This window comes from Amblyomma americanum, chromosome 10, assembly GCF_052857255.1.
Source record: "Amblyomma americanum isolate KBUSLIRL-KWMA chromosome 10, ASM5285725v1, whole genome shotgun sequence".
In the NCBI taxonomy this organism is placed as follows: domain Eukaryota; kingdom Metazoa; phylum Arthropoda; class Arachnida; order Ixodida; family Ixodidae; genus Amblyomma; species Amblyomma americanum.
Genome location: NC_135506.1, coordinates 130,758,164 through 130,780,270, shown reverse-complemented (window position 1 = coordinate 130,780,270; position 22,107 = coordinate 130,758,164). Strand labels below are relative to the sequence as shown.

Genomic DNA, 22,107 nt, shown 5'->3' with positions numbered 1-22,107 from the left:
ATTATTTCAGCATCGAACAAAACACCAGGCCTTCTTAAGCGCCACCTCCGTCTTGCTCCATAAAAAGTAAAATTTGGTCGCTCATAATTCAGTTGTAAGACCAAAATTGGAATATGCATCTGCCATCTGGAGCCTACATCGAGCGTAAATAATCACCGCATTAGAAGCCGTTCAAAATTGTGCCACCCGATTCATTCATTCCGCGTATTCATACGACGAGAGCGTTTCATCTGTGAAAGCAAAATCTGGACTTCCATCCTTCCTTTTACGCCGCCGCATTGTAAGCTTCGCCCCTTTTCACAGTTTTTTTTTTACTCTCTTCTCAATCAAGCCCCGTATATCACACCCGCAGCGCTCATAGCTCACTGTGCCAGTCATCCACTTCAAGGTGCGCGCCCGCCATCACATATTACTATGTTTTCTGCTTCTTTCTGTTTTCGAGCAGCTGCAGACTGGAACGGCCTACCCTATGCATCATCTGCTGAACGTAAAAGCGCTAAAAACAAGGACGTAGAACAAGACACACAACACGAGGGCTCGTGTTATGTGTATTGTTCTACGTCCTTGTTTTTCGCGCTTTTACGTTCAGCATGTAAAACCAACTCGCCCAAACTCGGCCTTTATTGCCATCATCTGCTTTTAAAGATAGTGTTACTGATCATCTTCAATGATGCATGATTATCGCCATTTGTTCTCCTAAACTCAACTGTAACCCCACCCCTTATGTAACACCCCCTTGAATGGGGCCATTTAAAGAACAAAACTGAAACGCACTGAAACTGAGCTTGCTGAACGGGCCAGCCAAATAGAAACGAAAGGCCGCGAGAGCCCTGGAACGAGCACCCAACCACGCCAGCTCGGCAAGACTTTTGAGCATTAAGTTTCATGTGGAGGCTTGTCTGCCACCAGTTGCCTAGGACGCTCATAGCGCGATTAGTAATATTCGTCCTATTTTAAGTGATAATAGGCGGTTTTGAATCAAACCGCTGTATTCTGTAGACACAGGGCAGTAGTATAAGGTTGTTCTCAGTGTTCCCTTATTTAACGCGAGCCTCAGCGCGCATCAGAATGCAGCAGCTGAGTGTGCAAATTCTCGTTTCATCAGGGCTCAGAGGCCTTCCGCTTTTTCTTACTCAGCAGTCATCAAACTCACCTTTACAAAAATACCCAAGGGGTCATCTGCTGTGTAATGAGTTTCAAAAACCCTTCCGCCATCTGATTTGATGATCACTTGGTTGAGCCCCATGATGATGTCCATCAGATCTTTCATCAGTGGATTACTGTCGGTGTAAAACTGAAACAAATGTCGAGACAAATAATCTGCAACTGCTCCATACAAAGAATGGCAACAACAAACCTGACGACCATGAACCTTCACTCTCTTTTCTGATCGGAAGCCGGTGCAGATCCGCAAGTGGCTTTAGGGATATGTACACTTTGGTGAAGAAAAATTCTGTAGTAGCACCACCTGCCAGCTGCAAACCTATGTCAATTCTGTCTTCCTGTGTAAAGGTGTCGGAGATGGTCATTCACTCACCCCTGTCATTAGTTGACAAAAAACACCTACAGGAAGATCAGCATTGCTTTCGAACAGGCCGTTCAGCTGAGAGTAACTTTGTTAGTATTTTTATCAGCGTTCCACATGCGGCCTTTTCCCATGAGCAGGTTTACGCTGTTTTCTCTTAGTGAAGCAAGCCTCTGATTATTAAACCACTGCATCCTTCTTGAAAAACCGTTAAAACATCGGTCTTTATAAGCCCTATTGCAGCTAGTCTGCTATCTACTTGAAAGCTAGACGAAGCCGCTTGAGATACGGTGGACAAAAGTCGCGTCTCTTTGATGTGACATCTGCGGTTGCCCAGGGATCCAACTTCGGGCCTCTCATCTTCAATCCCCTCATCAATAACCTTAACGAAGTTGTTCACTCTCGGTTGTTCGAGTTTGTGAACGACCTAGAAATGTGCTACATAATCCACTCCCCTCGTAACTGCATCGAAATTTTAAACTATGGAAACACTGTGCAGGGGCCGTGTTTGCCAAACATGTTACGAGTGTGTCGGTTCGGAGCTTAGGTGTACGCTTAATTGATAATTGGCATTTTTCGCTTGACATTCTGGAGGTCAGAGCATAAGTCGGCACGTGCTTAGCATGATGACCCGTACATACAGAGTCCTACGTAACACTGCATGAATCGTTGGCCTGTTCACGGGACTTGTCCTCCTGACTTGAGTATGCTTCCTTTTTAAGGCGTTCAATCTGCTGCGCCTCTAGCAAACTCTCAAAAATGTGCTGAAATAGCTTACGAGAAACGCCTTGGGTGGTTTAGTCTGCTTGTATGCTCCTCGAGAAGATTAAAAGGCTTTCCGTGGGATCAGGCACTGGCCGACGTGAGACTAGACGGCAGTCGCGGGTCGTTCTCTTCAATTGTTTGCATGGAAGCATTGGCTGTATATGCCAAGCAACTTTGATTAACGTTTATCTACCTTGACGGTTCCTGCGATAAAGCCGAGTGTTTCACGTGTAACCGCTCAAACTAAGCGCCATTAAGCGTATGCTGTGCACGTATAACGCTAAGCCACCATGCGGTCCTGATGTATTTCATCAGGATTTTAGCTCTATCAGGTGAAATCGGCTCTGATAATTAGGACACCTTTTGACTGATAACTACTTCTGTCATTCTTTGTCGTCGTCTCTCTTTCGTAATTATTTTTTTAATATCTATAGTGTTATTGCCTCTTTCACTGCTCTAAATACACCAGTCCAAAAGGTCTATGGCTGTTAATGTGCACTTCAGAATAAATAAATAATTAATGGCTGCAGCTGGAACAGGAGAGGGTTGATATTTGTGTGAAGGAAAGAGACATTTGTGTCCTGCAGTGGATGCACTTGTACAGAGGGTGGTGAGGTTTACAAATTTCCAAAGATGCTCCTTCTGATAGAAGTTACTCTGCTATCAATAAAATGTTTGAAACACATCATCATCCACTCTTTTCGTCCTTTTCTTCTTTCTTCTTTCTCTTCAGTGGCCGAACTTGCTCAAGTGTCAGTAATCATTCCTCCCTATGGTCATTCTGCTTTACGGCTGTCTGCATCTGGCATAATTGAGCTTGAGCGTGTTTTCAGCGAGAACCTGGCTGGGCGTTTCGGTAGTGATTCAATAGATGAGAACAAAATTCTTAAGCGATCCTGGGTGGAGAGTTTGAATGCGTTATCAGCCAAACGTTCGTCATACCACAGGTTCATGTACAAACCAGAGAAAGTTCGGCGAAGTGGTATCGATTCAGTAATCACAACAGAACAGCATGTCGCCATTCTCTCGATGTTTGCTGCGCTAGTGCTAATATTGACAATATAAAGTTTATACTATTCCAGGTATAAACAAGTATGTTACATTCGAGGTTCGCACACAAAATTTCGTTGTATCCGAAACGGCATGCGTACGTTCGCTATACTCAAGGTTAACACTTGAAAAGTCTTTACATGTGAGATGGGAGTTCTTAGCGTTTGCGCAGGGTTTTAACATACGGCGGTGGCGATTTCTGGTTACACAGATTCTCTTTATGCTAACGCTATAATAGGACAAAGAAACAGGACATATGCAGAGTCAGGCAAATACATCCCTGACTGGGGCTTTCTAGCCTGCATCTGTAATTTTTCTTCTCGCTCTTCGTTTTCATATTCCTGCATCGAGTCTCACGTGAAATTCATAGCTAGTGCCGGAGTAGATGCTTACCGAAAGCTCAATAATTTCACAAATGATAATAAAATTATATGAAATCGCCTAATTAAGGCGAGTCTATCATACGTGAGTGACAGCTGCATCATTTTTCCAGCAGTCATCACTGCTCATACAAGGCACATATCCAGCGTAACATAACCGAGACCATATTCATGTGACCGCGGCACCATCTAACTGATATTTTGGTCGCTTTGACTGCAAAGGAATAACGTACTTTTGACGAGATAATGTAAGGTTTATTGCTGCTGCAGGCATGGTGCAACAGTTTTTGAGTGGAAGGATAACGTCTTCTTAGTGGGTGTGCCTGCGGAGTTGGCTTAAAGCGAGGGTTCGAGAGGAGTACAAGGGAAAAGAAGGGAGAGAAAAGCCGTCGCAATGCGTCGCGGTAATGGTCGGCACGCTATATGGTCCGAATTCGGTGACAAAGAGCGTAAAGAACCCTGATTATTTCACCACGACAAAAAGCACTCGCCGAACCTCGCGTCACATAGAACCCCATCATGCAAGATTTTTTCACCCAAGCGTAGTAAAAGGCGAGAGGTACTCTTTCTTTCTACCAGCGAATGCTTCAGATAAATAGAGACACACACTTAGCGCGAAAGAACGGGACACGTTGCTTACTAACTTCGTGCGTTTCGATTCATAGACTTCTTAAGTGAGGCTATCCGAACTCACCCACATCTCTCTGGCTTTAGAAATGAAACGAAGCGTTCGCTCAACTTTCGTCTCATTGCCGGCTACGCCTGCGGCAGCCCAGCGCATCGAGCCTTTTCGAAGGAAAAAGTAGGACTAGACAAGGCGGGATCTCCACGAATAATTTTACCTGCACTCGGTATTGGTCGTCACAAGCAATGCGAAGAACACGAATCCCAGGGCGAACGCGGTGCTTGGAGGTCTTTGTCTCAATCGGATTGTCCTGGTCGTTCCACTTGCGCCAGGCCAACGGCTCTGTGCTGCCTTCTTTGCCTGGGTGCGTGTATACAATGTGTTGATCCGTGTAGATCGAGCCGAGCCGGAACTTGAACCTGCGTGTCAGAACCCCGAACTAATAAGCGCCAAACATTCCCCCGGTCCCTTTTCTATAGGGAGGCGCAGGGCTGCTAGCCTGTCAACACTAAACACAGCCTGTATTCAATGAACCGACTCGAGTAGTCAATGGAGAAACGGCACCTGAGCCTGCGTTTCGGTAATGCAAACCAATGAGCGAAGCGCATTCCCGTTCTTCGTTTACACGTACTTTGTCACTGTACTGCTAGTGTGCTTCATCTAAACAGATCCTGTTGAATGTACCGATTCCAGCAGCCCAAGGAAACAACAAATTCGAAACAGCGTGTCAGTACTGCCTATAACTGCATTCACATTGTTCCTTTGGATGCACTGCCTCATTGGAGTGTGGTGTCCTAGTAGGGTTCAGCTAAGTTAGGGACCAGCACAGCGAGCTACAAAAAAAAAATTGATCGGTGTACCGTTAAGAGTTCGGAAGCGGGCCGAGTGTTTGAGGGAACAAACGCTGCTGAATGACATACCAGTCAAAATAAAGAGAAAAAAATGGGTTGGGCAACGCATGTAATGCGAACGCAAGACATTCACTGTCCTTAACGGTGATTCATCGATTTACAAGAGAACGAAAGTGTACCTGAGGCGGCAGATAGTTAGGTGGGCGGATGACATAAAGAAGTTTGTGGGGATACGAGGGCGCCAGCTGACAAATGACAGCTGTATTTAGAGAGACTTTCCATATGGACAGTACCGTCTTGAAGATGCTGCCGGCCTCGAATATTCAAATAAAACTAAGTAAATTAGGCAAAATTAGGTAAAGAAACAGAGCTGAGGCGACAGTCGGTCGAACAACGTCTTCGTCTGCGAGGAAGAATGAATGCTCAGAGTGGGTCGGACAGCCGGAATGTGTCAGAGCACGAGGTGCAGAGGAAAAAGAAAAGAAATCGCCAAAAGGAATTAACACTGAAGGTGTAAAGGTACTTTCTATAAAGTGATGTAGGCGAGTGTTAAATGGTCGTAATTTAGTCTTCCTGTATAAATTTCCCTTCTTGCTTAGGCTTTTAAGAAGGTCTTTAGGGAGCCAAGGGGTGTTATGAGATGAATAGTTCTTACGGCGTAGAAAGGCTGATGTATAAGAAGCCAAGCAGTTAATAATTATAGATGACAATGTGGCATAGGCTAGCTGAGCATCAGCCAATAAAGTTACAGTCGACTGATTAGTAGAAGATACCATACGAAAGAATTTACGATCATCGGCGATATTCTTGGTAAAGATGCTTACTGTGGCACGTCGACGATGTTGAAAAGTGAGAGCAACAGGGTAATGATCAGTAACATCAATCCTAATAATCAAAGCAGTTGGAGGATAGAGAAAGTTCGTTAATGCATGTTAAATGAGATAGCCGGAATCGTGTAAATGAAAACAGTAGGAAGGTCGATTAATGAATCAAGGCCTTATCCCTGAAAGCAGCTCTCTCTGAAAATTAATCAGAGACGCTTGTTCTGAAATTTAATGTCCACGAAATTTATACTTATGGTTTGGTTTAGGGGGTTTAACGTCTCCGAAGCAACTCAGGCTATGAAAGACGCCGTAGTGAAGGGCTCCGGAAATTTAGACCACCTGGGGTTCTTTTACGTGCACTGACATCGCAGTGTACACGGGTCTCTAGAATTTCGCCTCCTTCGAAATTCGACCGCCGTGGCCGGGATCGAACCCGCATCTTTCTAGTAAGCAGCTGATCGCCATGACCACTGAGCCACCGCGACGGCTTTTCTTCTAACTAAACATGCATCTAAACACATAGGAAACACCGAACGAGAGAAATGGATAGCCGCTCTTTTGACCATGAAAGAGAGCAAAAGAGGAAAACATAACGTAAATTCTGCGAAAAAGGCCCTAGCTGTTTTTTTACGCGTTCGTTCGTCGCCTGTTGGTAACACGTCGCTTCTAATCCATGATTTTTATGAAACAAGCGCGGCTTTACGCGAGGTACTCATGAGCTGCCATTTCGTAGAGGGGAGTCGACACAATACACATCTGAGCTCATGGTGAGCTCGTGTGTCGTGTGGGGACTTGAATGCGACCAAGACAGACCCACAAGAGAAACTTTTGTGGCATGTTTAACTCATACGCAGCCCATAACAATTCATACAAGACACTTTGCTGCACATATGAACGCGCGTGCAGTGTATATTTATTCATTTTCGGGTACACTTCTCGACTCATATAACCCGTGGCGGAAAATTCTTCAAGCGCCGACCACTCGTTATGAAACTGACGTTTCGGCCATGCTACGGGGGCCTTGTTAGTTCATACGAGACATCTGCGACATGTATGAACTCGTATGAACCATACATGTGTTCATACGAGGCGCATATACAAACACATTGAACACTTATACTGGTCATGAGGGGTCATACGTGACTCGTTTGCGCCACGTATATCTTGTATAAAACATGTATATTGATCATCATTATCAGCCTGACTGCACCCACTGCACGGCAAATGTTTCTCCCATGTCTTCTTTTTTAATAATCTTGTCATTTTTCAGTTGCGGCTGCCCTATGCCTGCAAACTTCTCTATCCCCTCCGCCCACCTAAGTTTCTGCCGCCCCCTGCTGCACTTGCCTTTGCCTTCTCTTGGAATACACTACGTAGCCCTTAAGGTGCAGCGGTTATGTTGTCTTCGCATTACAAGCCATGCCCAACCCTATTTCTTCCTCTAAATTTCGACTAGGATGTCACTAACCCACGTTAGTTCATTGCCCACTCTGCCCGCTTCGGGTCTCTTAACGTAACACCTATCATTTTTCTTTCCATGGCTCGCTGCGTTGTCCTTAACTTGAGCTGAACCCTTCTCGTTAGCCTCCACGTTTGTGACACTGTCGCCACTTCGTGCACTTTAGCGTACGCTCCCAAACAACCTTAGAGCGGGTCGGGGTAGCGGTCTCGGTCACAGAGGAGATGCCCCCGACTCAGCGTGGCAAGCTCAGCCGGAGACCAGCTACCAAGTGACAAGGGGGTTGGTCGTTTGGTGCCCAGCTTTCGTCGGTCGCAAGCCAGAGAATGGGTCGGAGCCAAAGGTTGACAAAACAAAACAAAGTTTATACAGCTAAGAGACGATACAGAGGAATTTACAATCACTCGTTCTGGCACATACAAAGTGATTTACAGATACATGCAACTCGTGCAAAGTAACACTTGAGAGAGAAGACAATTCAACAGAATATTTGCACCTAAATTACATTAACACAGACAGACAAGCAAACAAAACACAATTTGTTCACAGGGCAATGCGACAGTCCGACGACCTGAAGAGCACTACAGAGCCGATCCGCAGACTGGCACACGTTGCCTCGCTAGTCCTTGGCTGGTCGAGTGGTGTTCTCCCGGGAGTCGTGCGGGCGCGCTTCTAGGAAGCTTAAACAGCGGCTCGGGCTAACAGACAGCGGTTGAAGCCCCTCATTTATAGGCGCAGTCCGCGTATGTTTGTTCTTCGTTGCCAAGGCAGGCGCGCACATACACGCAGCTTCAAATGCACAAACTCCTCCTTATCGCGCCGGGCGCGCGACCCGATTGGTCGAGTGCGGAAACCACCGTCCAGAAAAATCTAGGTCTTTCTCGCAGCGCTGAGTAATCGGCACAGGAGCGAAGGGGAGAGGCTATCACCTTAGCGCGGACAAGGTTACCCCCTTTCCGTCGACAACGAGCAGAAACTACTCCGACATTCTAGACAAATCGACGCCGCGCGCGGCTATGCCCCCATCGGCGCCGCGCTAGCGAGAGTTGCAGCAGTACGCAAAGCTACGCACTCTCCGGGGGTCCTTCCCCGCTGCTTGGCTTTATTTTACCGCGCGCGGGCGCGATTGCTTAGGCGCAGCGCCGGTTTTTTTTTTCGAAAAAGCGCCGAATTTTGTGACAGACACATAGGTGAGTACCGGTAAGACATAGCTGTTGATATCAATTCATGCGAGACACATATAAAATCATGACTTCTTGATATGGCGCGCGCGCTTGCTGCTGAAAGCGAATTCTTCAAAAAAGCACCAAGGACGAGACCGAAGAAAGGCGGAGAACCCCAGCGCTGACTGTCAGCTGGCGATTTTAGCGCTCTAGCGTTAAGGGTCCAGTTCAGCGGGGAAGCCGCTGTGATTACTGACGAAGGCATTGGCATAGTCGTATCGAGGAAATGTAGATTGGTCTAGAGGGTGGTGACATCAGAACTCCACGGTCATACACGGGTAATTCAAACACCTGTCAATGATCACAGAGCCCATCAGTGATGACCTCACTACGCAATTCTTCATTGGTCAGCAGTGTTCGGACGTTATTCCACCACCATCACGTATCGCCTCCGAAGAAATAGACAATTGCAATCCAAAGGGCTAAGCGGAGCCTTTGTGCTTCTTCCGGTAAATAAAAACAAAGCTAAAATAAACCAACAAATAAAAATGTCAGAACCTTGAATAAAAAGAAAAATGAAATAAAGCAAATAAAAGCGCCCGTGTCTGCTAAGTGATATGCAAAGACAGCACCATGCCATAGAAGGAACACATTAAAGATGTCACCTGGTACCCTTAAAGGGACACTGAGGAGAAATTGAAGTTGGCTTGTATCGATATAATAGCAGCTCCTGATCCCAAAAACGCCACTTTTCCTGAAAACAAAGCTCTTGTAATGTAGAAAATAGCAAGCACCAAAATACAGGTATTGCCACCACAGGCTAATCTCGCAAGTACAAGCGTGATGACTTCCTAGGACAAGAGGCGCCACCTTGGAGGAATTTCTTTACTTCATGGACGCCACGAATGTGTGAGGCTGGCAAAGGAAGGTTCCGCACCGCACCGCTAGCCGTCAGAAATCACGGAGTCTGCGCTTAAGTAACGTTTCACGTCACTCCGTTCTTTGACATCATAAGAGTTGCCGTGACGTCATAAGAGTTCCATGAGTTTGAATCAGAGCGGCGGGAAAAACTTTTTCAACTTCGAATCCAAATTTCTTTGAAATAAATCCATCTTTCCCGCCCGGGCAAGCGGCATTAGAGCCATGAAATGCCGAACTATTATATTTTGCTAATAAAAAAAATTGATAGAGTTCTCCTCAGTGTCCCTTTAAGAATCAGCTTAAGTGTCGAGACTTCATTTCGCAACGCATGAAAACAGAAGCTTCGAAAGACCTCAAAAAAAAGACACGAATTGAAGTGCACAGTTGAGCATGCGGGTAATAAAATTAGACACCTGCCCAGCCCGGCTGCCATCAACTTGGAAAGGTGAATGAAAAGAAGACCAAAACCGCAAAAGCAGCCAACAAAACAAAAAAGTGAAGGAGAGGAAGCGACAGCAAAAATCTTTCTAGTGGCATGGCACGCAACATAAAACTGGTGATTAAGAAAAGTTGTTGCTTTCGATAACAAGGTGAGACATGGTGCGATGACACATACTTGATCTTTTTTGTTACCGATGAACAGTCATAATTTCCCGTGACGATGGTCACGATGCTTCCTTAAAATGGATTTAGGTTTTATAGGGTTTAACGTCCCAAAGCTACTCAGGGTATGGGGGACGCCCTAAAGAAGGACTGCGGATAAATTCTACCGCCTGGGGTTCTTTAACGTTCACTGACATCGCACTCTGCACGGGTCTATTGCATATCGTCTCCACTGAAATGCGACCGCCGCAGCCGAGATCGAACCCACGTCCTTAGGACCAACAACCGAGGGCCATAACTACGCAGCCCCCACTGGGGCCCTTGAAATGCGTATTTTAATGTGTAATTAATATTTCGACTTAAAACTGTGGCAATGACTGGCAGGGTAAGAACCTGTTGTCGCTTTCAAGGAGTCAGCCTGCTCGCGGAAACTGTCAGTAATGCACCACATAATTATCTTACATACGACTTGCTACTAGAGAGTGACAGTTGAAAATAAAACGTAATACAAAGAGTTAAAACTGAGCTAGGTGGTTAACTGAGCAATCTCTCTAACGACCTGACGGGCACAATAACACAAAAATTACAAAAATCCAATATTTAAGACTCATATCAGGAATATTTGATGGAAGCAACAAAAAAAAACTCCAAAATCACGCTTCCTATCCAACAATTATAACCTCCTCCAAAGTATCACTGAGATAAAATCATTGCTGGGTTGAGAACCGTTAAACATCAGAAGAAATTTTGGACAAATTCTTCCACCGTATCTTCTATAATCAAATAGGAATTGATAGCCGTAAATACCTTTTGGAGCCAACTTATGTCTTGACTCGGCACGCGGCCACTCCAAGAAGGTGCGCGAATACAATTGTAATACAAACAGTTCTTCTAAATTATTCTTTCCACAAACTGTGGATGACTGGAACTTGATACGGAAGAGTATGTCTCAGTATTTGATATTCGCCAATTTTATTGTGGACTGTATTCCTGAGAATCTACTTCTGCCTTACTATTTTTCAAGCTTTCTGTTTCCTTTATTAAGGTTCACTTCTGATTGTGTTTTACTTTGATGTTAACTTCGCTTAATGTTCTTGTTGCTTTTTCTGTGAAAATGAACACGTTGTTTTCAAATTGTCTCCCCTGCGATAATGCCTTCTAGGCGACGCTGGTATTCCGTAAATAAATAAATAACACAATCAGTAATTGTCCACCGACATCTTTCGCAAATCATAAGGGAGATATTGGAGGCACTAGAAATTGATAGGACGGGCAGTGGCTGCGTAAGCACGCCATCAATCAACATTTCAAAAAAGGAGATGATGTATGTGAGCGGAAATCGAATTACATGACTTTTTGTATGCTGCTCTCATTGTTAGTTTTGTCTTCCCCTCTTTCATGTGCCTATAGACCTTCTGTATATTTGCAAACAAACGAGGTGGCGCTGCAGTCGCTAGCGGGCTCGTGGTAGGCAAAAGGCCAGGGAGTGGCGTCGCGGAGAGGTGTTTAGCGCGGGTTTTCAAGGCTTGTAGGCGCTTTTTCAGTTTCTGCCAAGCACAGCATTGGTTGATGCTTTCAACTTAGTATACCATTTCTCGAAGTACACGAGCTCGCGTTGGCCATGTGCGGCGTATTCAGGGAAACAGTTCCCCACTGTGTATTGTATATACGGTTAGTAGCAAGCAGAAAGCGTTTCAACCGTTGATTTCTACGCTAGGCATTGAATAAAGAAGGAGGCTTTTGACACTCTGCTCTAGGCAGAATGATTTTACTTCAGGGCAGTATTGAGAGAAAGTGCTGGCGTTGTTTAGGCGCAGCAGACCGTGCGCTCACCGTCTGCTGACATACGTCAACGCCTCCTCTAAGTTAGAGAAGGCGTTGACGTATGTCAGCAGACGGTGAGCACACGGTCTGCTGCTAAACAACGGCAGCACTTTCTCTCAATACTGCCTAAATTAGGGGAGGCGTTGGATACGTACGTATGTACGTGTCGCGCTGTGAGAAATGTGGAGACCGATTCGTGTCCCCATTCCTCCGTCTCCCTTAAGCGCTATTTTTAGCCGCAGGAACACGCACCAGCCAAGCCGACTTCTCTCTCCCCTTGTTAAACTGGCCGATTTGGTGAAACTTTTTGATTTCTGGAATTATTTTCTTTCTTAACCCTGGGGTCTTCCGTTTCGTGGCAAAGAATTATAGCAAAATATTCAGTATAAACTGATAAATTACGCTTTTTAGATGTGTGGTCGTCGAAAATTGTGAGGTAATTTCTTTGATTTTGTTTGAGGCTTTCTATAAGTTCAGTGCCACATTTCTTTGACCAAGGCGCAGGCCAAGAGGCCAAAAACGAGAGAATAAACGTTAAAGGTTCGTTTTCCGACTTACACATTTTCTGCGATTCGCATCACACAAAACTTCGTAGTTTTGTTGCGCATGCAAATAGAATGATTCTGTTTGTCGCAACTGATTCCTGAGACATTGAGTAGTGTAAGAAATATGTCGATTTTTTTCATACACTTGCATACTATGTTAGTTAATTTTGTAAGAAAGGTTTTTATGTAACCATGTATGCATATGTATTTCATCATCTAAAAAAGAACTAATAAACTCATCATACAGAACATGGCTTTGTGAACATGCTGGCATAAAAAAATTGCGCACTTTCTACTCAATCATTTAAGACATTGGCGTGACTTGACTAGGGTGCTAATTGTTGTTACCCAAGAACTGCGCCAGGTACGGCTAAAATAAAACGCATTGCTGAAAATAGCGTAGCACTTTCATATTAACACCAAATTTAGTTACATATCGCATGCATAAATAACCAAAACGCGTTTCATTGCCGCGTTCCCTCTCAATCTCCCCACGTGTCGTCTGTAGTTAGTAGCACGCCTGCGGCTGCTTCTTTCCAAACAAGCTTTCGCGATCATGGACTACATCATGACAGATAACACACGTATGATGCGATGAAAAAGCATGTGGCTTTTAGCACACTTACGGTACGCTATTCTAAGCACGCCAACGTGGCCGCGCAACAACTTACCAGACTTCTTTCTACTCGAATCAAATAATTACGTCGGTTATATTAAAAAACACTTTCAAGTAAACATTAAATGCCATAAAACGCGTCATTAAAACACGCTGTGCTATTAAAAAAAGAACGCATTTTTTGGGGGCTAGTGAACCTGCTGGCGCCCCGTGCAACGGCTCAAGGTGATAAATGCGGGCGCAGCTATATATGTGCTTTTTGTGCTTGCGCAGTTATAAGCGCACTATGCTGTAGTTAGCCATTTTACTAATGCGGTATTTAGCGCCGAGAAACCTATCGAGGCTAATTTAAATTTCATTTAGCCTACTACGCGGATCCAACGGTGACGCAGCTAATCAATACATGCTGCTTCTGCAGTGCGCAGGCATGATGCAGCCGCCGGTAGCTGCGGCAGCTGCGGTAGACACGGGCATAAATATTAATAATTGTTTTTTTGGGGAAAGGAAATGGCGCAGTATCTGTCTCATATATCGTTGGACACCTGAACCGCGCCGCAAGGGAAGGGATAAAGGAGGGAGTGAAAGAAGAAAGGAAAAACGAGGTGCCGTAGTGGAGGGCTCCGGAATAATTTCGACCACCTGGGGATCTTTAACGTGCACTGACATCGCACAGCACACGGGCGCCTTAGCGTTTTGCCTCCATAAAAACGCAGCCGCCGCGGTCGGGTTCGAACCCGGGAGGCACGGGCAGGCGGAACCTGTTTTCCCTACCAAGCGAAAGACGCTGCGGACATCAGCGCCACCGCATCTTCGTGACGTCGCAGGAGGTAGGAGGTCTATATATTCCGATCTTTTGATGTTTCTAATAAATGTCATTTGGAAGTAGCGCTTGTCCTTCGACTTTCTTGCGTCTGTGTGTCTTTTCCCCGCTTTTCGTCTCACAATGCATTACCAACTAACACGCACCCACACCTTACTAACCTATATACGAGCCCCGTGTCCCGCGTTTATTGCTTTATGTGTTGTTCGCTTCCCGCTGTTTCGAAGACCTGCCTTATGTCCATTAACTATTTCCCTCGGTTCCGCGTGGCACGTTATAGCTCTAGCCTGTTCAGAGATAACCCGCTTACAACGGCTTGGGAGCTTCTTAGGTGCCTAAAATATTTCTCCTCCTAACATTGCTGCTTTTTTCAAGCTTGAGTTATGCACGATACACATGAGGGCAGATAGCCGTTTATGACCCCTCAGTCTCATTGAAGGTGATTTACATACGATTTGTATCCATCAGCAATGCGTATGGCCACTACGATGCTTGGAGAGAATTCCAATAGCGCGTTCGGCAGTTTGAAGGCGTACTCCTTTAAGGTCGGTTCGCCGTCGCCCTGCGAGGAAAGCAAATGTCGGTCACTGGCGTCGCACCGCACATTTGCGAGCCAACTTCTGTAGCGTCCTAATGACTGCGCATAGTAGCAGGCATGCATGCGCCTGCCAAGCTTTGCTTAATGTGGAGCGGCATGGGCAGATTAGTGGCGAGCACTGCGTGTAAGTGTGCGTATCATACAAAGATGTCGTGCAGCACGTTTAAAGGGTAGGTGTTGTGCGCACGGCTGGTTTTCTCCGGGCCCGAGGACGGACGGGCCGAACACCACATGTTTGTGCGCTGCGTGTATTTGCATCCTTGTGTTCGCTGCTTCTAGATTGCGTGGCTGGTTTCGTCACGTCTATCTGCGAGGCAGTCAGCCGGATACAGATTCCTCCTTGTTGCCGTTACGTTAGTTCTTGTTTGTTTTTTGTGTCAATAAAGAGTTCACTCTCCAGAGTTTGACCTCGCGTGATGCGATCTAGGAAGTCCGAACCTCGAAAACAACTGCATCCCTCCTCCCATCATAATCATTTCTTTCCCTCTCAACGACGCCAAGGGAGATGGGAAGGAGGATCGCAACTGGCACAGTCTCGAGAACATTGCAACATCTTTCTGTTCGAGGCATCTGACGGAGGGCGAAAGAAAAAGTCTGTGTTCAAGCGGCGGAGCTACTCACCCTGAAGGCGAGAACGTTGAGCAGCAAGAAAAGCTTCAGAGAAGACCATTTGTCGGGACCGACGGGAAGCGGAAGGCCCAAGCGACCGACAAGGCGACAACATCGAGGAGGTTCGAGACGGGAACCGGATCGCCAACACGGCACGGCAACGTGGAGTCGGCGAGCTTCTCAATAACGCGCTCCATTCTTCCGCGATGGCGCACTCGGGAGCTTTTAGGCTTTCATATCGTTCATACAATGAACGATAATCTGACAGCTATCATTACAGAGTGCGCAGTAGAAGAAGGCGGTAGGATTGTTCGACAGTATACCGGCAAGCTATCCCAGGAGATGAAAGATCTGATTAAGAAACCTCAAAGCATGAGGGCGTCTCACGCTAAATACAGAATAGAACCAGCAGAGGTATCAAAGTTAATAAATAAGCGCAAGTGGGGCTAGCCAACATAAGGAGTTTAATATGGAAAGAATCGAGCATGCTCTAAAGAACCGAGGTAGCCAAAAAGCGGTGAAGGGAAACTAGGCATAGGTAAACACCACATGTTTGCGTTAAGAAACAAGGAGGGCAATTCCATTAGCAATACAGATAAAATAGTTAAAGAAGCCAAAGAGTTCTACACAAATCTGTACAGTAGCCAATGTATTCATAACCTTAATGGTAGAGACAATAGCGCACAGCAATGCGTTTTCCCGCCAGAAAAGAAACATAAAATAAAGAAAGCCTTAGGAGCAATGCAAAGGAGAAAGCAGCTGATGAGGATCAGGTAACACCATATCTGTTGAAAGGTGGAGGGGAGATTCTGCTAGAAAAAAAGCAGAAAACTATCCACCCTGTATACGCAATGCCTTATTACCTCGACCGTACCCGAAGCTTGAAAGAGCGCAAATGTAATCTCAGTTTATAAGAATGGACGCCCCAAGGACTTGAAAGATCAGAGACCGACCAGCATACTGTCCGTTGCCAGCAAGGTATTTACTAATCGAATCGCTAATATAGTTATACTTTAATCAACAAAATTATCAGGCAGGCTTTCGTAAAGGATATTCCACAATGGATCATATTGACACTATCAATCAGATGATAGAGATATGCGCAGAATATAACAAACCCCTATATATAGCCTTCATTGATTATGAGAACGCTTTTGACTCAGTGGAATCGTAAGGAGTCATAGAGGTATTGCGGAATCAGAGTGCAGATGAGCCTTATGTCAAAATACTAGAGGATATATATAGGAACTGTACAGCTACCATAGTCCTCTATATAAGGTCAGCAATAAGATTCCAATAAGAAAGGGCGTCAGGCAAGGAAACACGATGTTTTCGCCAATGCGATTCACCGCATATATAAAGGAGATTTTCTGAGGCCTGAATTGAAAGCAGTTGGGGTAAGAGTTAATGGAGAATACCTTAATAGTCTGCAATTCGCTGATGACATTGCCTTCCTGAGTCACTCAGGAGACGAACTGCAATTCACGATCAATGAGTTAGACAGGCAGAGCAGTATGGTGGGTATAAAATCTAGCATGCAGAAAATCAAAGTAATGTTCAACAGTATCGCAAGGGAACAGCATTTCACAACTGGAAACGAGGTGCTGCAACTGGTAAAGGAATACGTATTCTTAGGGCAGGTGGTGACAGCTGATCCTGAGAGGGAAATAACTAAAAGGATAAGAATGGGGTGCAGCGCATATGGCAGGTTCCCTAAGGTCAACAATAGCAGGTTAGCAATATCCCTCAAGAGAAAAGTGTACAACAGCTGTATCTTACCGTTACTCACCTACGAGGCAGAAACGTGCAGGCTAATGAAAAGGGTCTAGCTTAAGGACAGCAAAACGAGCCATGGAAAGGAAAATGATACGTGTAACGTTATGAGACCGGAAGCGGGCAGAGTGGATGAGAGAACAAATGCGTGTTAATGACATCCTAGTCGAAATCAAGAGGAAGAAATCAGCATGTACTGCGAAGGGAAGATAACCGCTGGTCCTTATAGGTGACGGAGTGGATTCCAAGAGAAGGCAAGCGTAGCAGAGGGCGGCAGAAAGTTAGATGGGCGGATGCCATTAGGAAGTTTGCAGGCATAAGGTAGGCGCAGCTGGCTAAGGACAAGGGTTAATTGAAGAGACATGGAGAGAGCTTTTCCCTGCAGTGGGTGTAGTCAGGTTGATGATGATTATGATGAGAACTACGGTAGCCAGGCTAACGAAGGTTTCCGGACTGAAGAAAGAGCGGCCATGCATATCGACGACAGGACAACAAAGGATCGAGGTCTGAGCACGGAGAACCCCAGGCGCTGATCAGTTAGCAAAAACCGTCTACTGCAGCTCGACACGAAATAGTTTAGTGTCTTTCTGATTCTTCTTCAGCTGGGTACTATGCAAGCTTAGGGGCATAGTTTCTTGAGCCGCAGCGGGGAAGGATTGGGTCTATAGGCCGGGGGTAGGCAGATTGAGCTGGTTGCAAGAGCCGAGGAAGCCTGAGACAGCGGAGGGTGGAGGTTAGCCTGCGTTGAAAAGACTGCGTTTTTTAGAGAACAACTTAGGATTCTAGAATCAGATGTGGTTCTGGAAAGAGCTCGATTGGTCAGAGCAAAACTGCGCATGAGAGAAGAGTCAGGGAGGTGGCGGCCTGTACAAGGTAAACGACGATGCGCCGACAGAAAGGGATGGGCGACATCGTAGAGTGTTTTGATGAATGCCAGGTCGATCGCAGACTGGAAACCTCGAGTGGCTCCACGGAGGTTGCGGTTGAAAGGCAGGCCATAGGTGTAGAAGAGTCGAGAACTAGTCCAAAGAGAAAACGCAGACAAGCTTCAATGTGCTCCTTCCCATCTACTTCTGCAGACTACATAAGCTGGAAGAGTCCACAGTTGGTACCGGCACAGACAGATCCCGTGAAAGCGGAGGCATGAAAAGAGAGATCGATTGTTCTTGGAAAAGGGGGAAAATTGCAGGATTTGAAACACGGTTAGTGAGGAGCGTGATTTTCACAGCCTTAACGCGTCCTGACTGGGCTCTGGGGCAGGAAAATTCTCGGGTCATTCAACTTCGCGTACGGTATGTTGAAAGACGTGGCCTTGATCAGCTATGGACATGAGGTCGCGGGTCAACTGTGCGTGAAGCTCGCACCTCTGGAGCTGCATCGAGCAAAAGTGATCACGTCTCAGTGAGTAACGCTCACCTGATTGAGAGTAATTACCGCTGCTTTAAGCGCGTGCCAGAAAGGTTCTTCAGTTAGAGTTCTCATGAACGGCAGGTGAGCTCCAGTGCGTGTCTGCATGAAAGGGCTAGGACAATTTCATCTATCACGAGCTCAGACCCACTGTCACTGGTGTCCGCTAAGCACTGCGTCAGCTCGACCGATCGTTCTCCGCCGCAGCAGAGGCGAGAGCTAGAGATGGCTTTGAGGTGCGTTGCGCGATTACTAATCAAGAGGTCTCAGCACCGACGCTGATGCGCTGCTGAGGCATGTAGCGCCACCTCCAGGGCAAAAGAACTGGGCTGGAGGGTGGGACAAGGGTCCTTTGTCTCTCTTGTATTAGTTGGCGTAGTCATGGTGCCAGAAGGAAGATCGCGGGACATCAGCGGTGCACTAGAGTTGTGTACATCTTGCACTTCAAAATGTCATGCATGATAGTAGAGCAACTCTGCTTACGAATGTGACGAGCGCTGTGCGTATGTGTGCGCGTCATTCGAAATAGTTATGCAGCACATTTAGAAGGAAGGTGTAGTGTGTGCGGTTGGTTTTCTCCAAGTCACGATGAAGGACGAATGGAACGCCACATACTTGTGCACCCTTTGTTTTTGCGTGTATGTACGTTCCCTCTAAATGTGCTCCTTAACTGCTTGGAATGACGCGCACACATACACAGAGCGCTCGCCACATTCGTAAGCAGAGTTCCTATACTGTGATGCATGACATTTTGATGTGCAAGACGCACACAACTGTGGTGCGCCGTTGGAGTGCCGCGATCTTCCTGGCCAGTCACTTTGATACAGATTTCGGTTTCTTGTTTTTCCGTTCTGGTTTAATTGATTTTAAGCTAAAATAAAATGTTAATTGTCCCCAAGTTCACTTAGAGCTTTAGATAGAGCAAGTTTTAACCTGGAAGACGCCTGAATTCCTCCCGAGTGGCCATCCGGTATCGATGTATATTAAGAGGCTGACGTCGTTCCAGGTGAAAGTCTCTAATCGGTGGCATCAGCAATTCATTCGCAATCAGAGACCATGGCTGGGCTGCAGTCTTTGTTGTCTTTGCCTTCATGCACTGTGACGCTCACTGATCGGTTTTTCACCTTCAGGTACATTCTTTCCAAGAGACCTTGCGTGCCACAACTCTAACAGCCCCGAAGTTTCATAAACCAAGCGGCATTTTTATGTCCATTTCTCCACAGCACTCGCACTGCTTGTCACTCGCTTTCCGATTGGTGGGCCTATGCCGGCGCGCCTTTAATCCCTGTGACGTTTCGCCTGCGACGCGCGCTATAGCCGGCGCGGATGCAACGGACGCCGGGGCTTCGTTCAAAGTGGCGGTCATTTTGGCCCGTTCAGTGCTTGCGCAACGCCTCCCGCCAAGCGCGTCCAGGCAGGTTTCAATGCCACGTGTCTTCGTGTGTGCGTGTGTGTGTGCGCATGTTGGTGCCCACGCTTGTCAAAGCGCGGCAGCCGGGGAGAGGAGCTCCCCAAATGGGAGGCGAGGAGGTCTGACCGGCGCCGGCCCGGCGGACGCGACACGTCACGTCTCAACATGTCCGTGCGTCGCCGTCTCGTGCGCTTCATCCCGAGCCGTTCCTTCTTGCCCTCGACTCCGAGGGTATAAAGGCAGCTGCCCCGGACGCCAAAGAGAGACTTCGATTTCTTCCGTCGAGTAACGTGGTCGCCCTGACCGGCTGCTCTTTTGCGATGCTAGAATAAACAAGTTGTTCTGTTGGCAGTCGACTCATCCTTTGCCAGGACATTCGGATGTTTCCAGCTGTGCTCCAGGCCGCCAGGCCAACGCTACCCTTGGGGCTTGCGACCCATTTGCAACAACTGGTTGCCAGCGGTGAGATCGCGACAACGGAGGCCAGCAGCGAAGATATGCGGTCGACTGTATGCTGAGCAGCACAACGACCATCCGGGAGCAGTGCAACGAGCCCTGTGTGATGACTGGTTGCCTGCAGCGGAACGACTGTGCTGAATTCTTGGCTGCGAGGTTTGGTGAGTGCGGGACTTTCTTCTTCTGAGTTTTGCCAGGCTTTTGTTAGTGTCAGAAACAGAGCTGGTAATTGTGTTGTCGTTGCTGCCGGGTTAGTTTGCGGCAAGACAATAGTAGGCAGTAAAGAAAGCAGCATTCGGAGCAGCCATGGATTTGAAGTCGTTGCGCAAACAGAAATTGCTGGACCTTGCAAGAGAGTTGGGTCTGGATGTCTCAGACAAACTCAGAAAACCAGAACTGCTAAGGGCTATTCTTGAGTTGGAGGCTGAGGATGACGAGCTGTCGGAATGCCTTGAGACCATTGAGGAGAGGGAGCAAAAAGAGAAAGACGAGCGCGAACGTAAAGAGCAAAAAGAGGAGCGCGAACGTAAAGAGCAAAAAGAGAAAGACGAGCGCGAACGTAAAGAGCAAAAAGAGAAAGACGAGCGCGAACGCAAAGAATAAAAAGATAAAGAGAAAGAAGAGCGCGACCGTCAACAAGCTTTGGAAATGAAGCGTCTCGAGGTAGAGATGGAACGCGCTCGTAATGGAAGTCAGGCACACGGTGCAGGAGAACGAGTATCGTTCAAAATGACTGACCTGATGCGGCCGTTTAAGCTTGGAGAGGACATTGGTTTGTTCCTGGTTGACTTTGAGCGAACGTGCGAGAAGCAGGGGTTCTCTCGGGAAACGTGGCCACAGCGCTTGCTCATTTTGTTACCCGGCGAGGCGGCCGACGTAGTCGCTCGCTTGAAGAGAGAGGAGGCAGAGGATTTCGACCAAGTGAAATCGAGTCTGCTAAAAAAGTACAGGTTGTCCGCGGAGGCGTTCCGTCGGAAGTTTCGGGAAAATGAAAAAGGCAGAAGTGAGTGATATACAGAGTTTGCCTACAGGCTTATGTCAAACATGCAGGAGTGGCTCAAAGAAGAGAAAGCGTTTGGTGACCACGAGAAAATTCTGCAGTGTTTCGGGCTGGAACAGTTTTATAGTCGGTTACCTGAGAACGTGCGGTACTGGGTCTTGGATAGGCCAGACGTTAGTACAGTGGCTAAAGCCGCCGAGCTAGCCGAGGAGTTTGTGACGCGTCGGGCTCGCGGAGCTAAGGACGGTCAAAAGGGTGAATTTGGCTCCAAGTCTGAGAGGCCGAAGTTCACACCCATGAGAGCAAGGAGGGACACACGTAGTGCGGATGCGAGTGAAAGCAGTCCGACCGAACGTAAGGAGACGGCGGCAGCCGAAGCCGAACGCAGAAAGCGGTTCGAGACGAGGCAAGCGCGCGTGTGTTATACGTGCCAGAAGCCGGGTCACTTTTCGGCGCAGTGTCCAGAAACAAAAACAAAAGTCGTGTTTTTGTCATTATGCAGCACTGACGAGAACATGAAGCTTCTCGAGCCTTACATGCGAGACTTCCTCGTGAACGGGAAAGAGTGCCGAGTGCTTCGTGATTCCGCAGCTACAATGGATGTAGCTCACCCCTCTTACGTAGAACCCGATATGTTCACGGGCGAGTGCGCATGGATAAAGCAAGCCGTGGAAGCTCATAGCGTGTGTCTGCCCGTAGCAAAAGTGCTTATTGAAGGACCTTTCGGAGCAATTGAGACGGAGGCCGCAGTGTCATCTATGCTGCCCCCCCAGTACCCGTACCTATTTTCGAACAGGTCCGATCACCTCCTGCGCGAGAAGGGGCTTTTGTTTGGTGAGGCTAGCGTTCAGGCCTTAACCAGATCGAGAGTTCGGGAGCTCG

General features: G+C 47.0%; 1 protein-coding gene across 1 annotated transcript in view; it reads right to left on the bottom strand.

Moving 5' to 3' along the window:
* LOC144106865 (uncharacterized) overlaps window positions 1–22,107 on the bottom strand; it is a 277,209-nt gene that overhangs the window by 240,018 nt on the left and 15,084 nt on the right. Inside the window, exons 5-7 of the mRNA XM_077639814.1 lie at window positions 14,424–14,533; window positions 4,563–4,764; window positions 1,154–1,294 (exon numbers count right to left, since the gene is read on the bottom strand). Of these exons, the coding sequence (XP_077495940.1) occupies window positions 1,154–1,294; window positions 4,563–4,764; window positions 14,424–14,533 (453 nt within the window). The remainder of the gene's footprint in view (window positions 1–1,153; window positions 1,295–4,562; window positions 4,765–14,423; window positions 14,534–22,107) is intronic.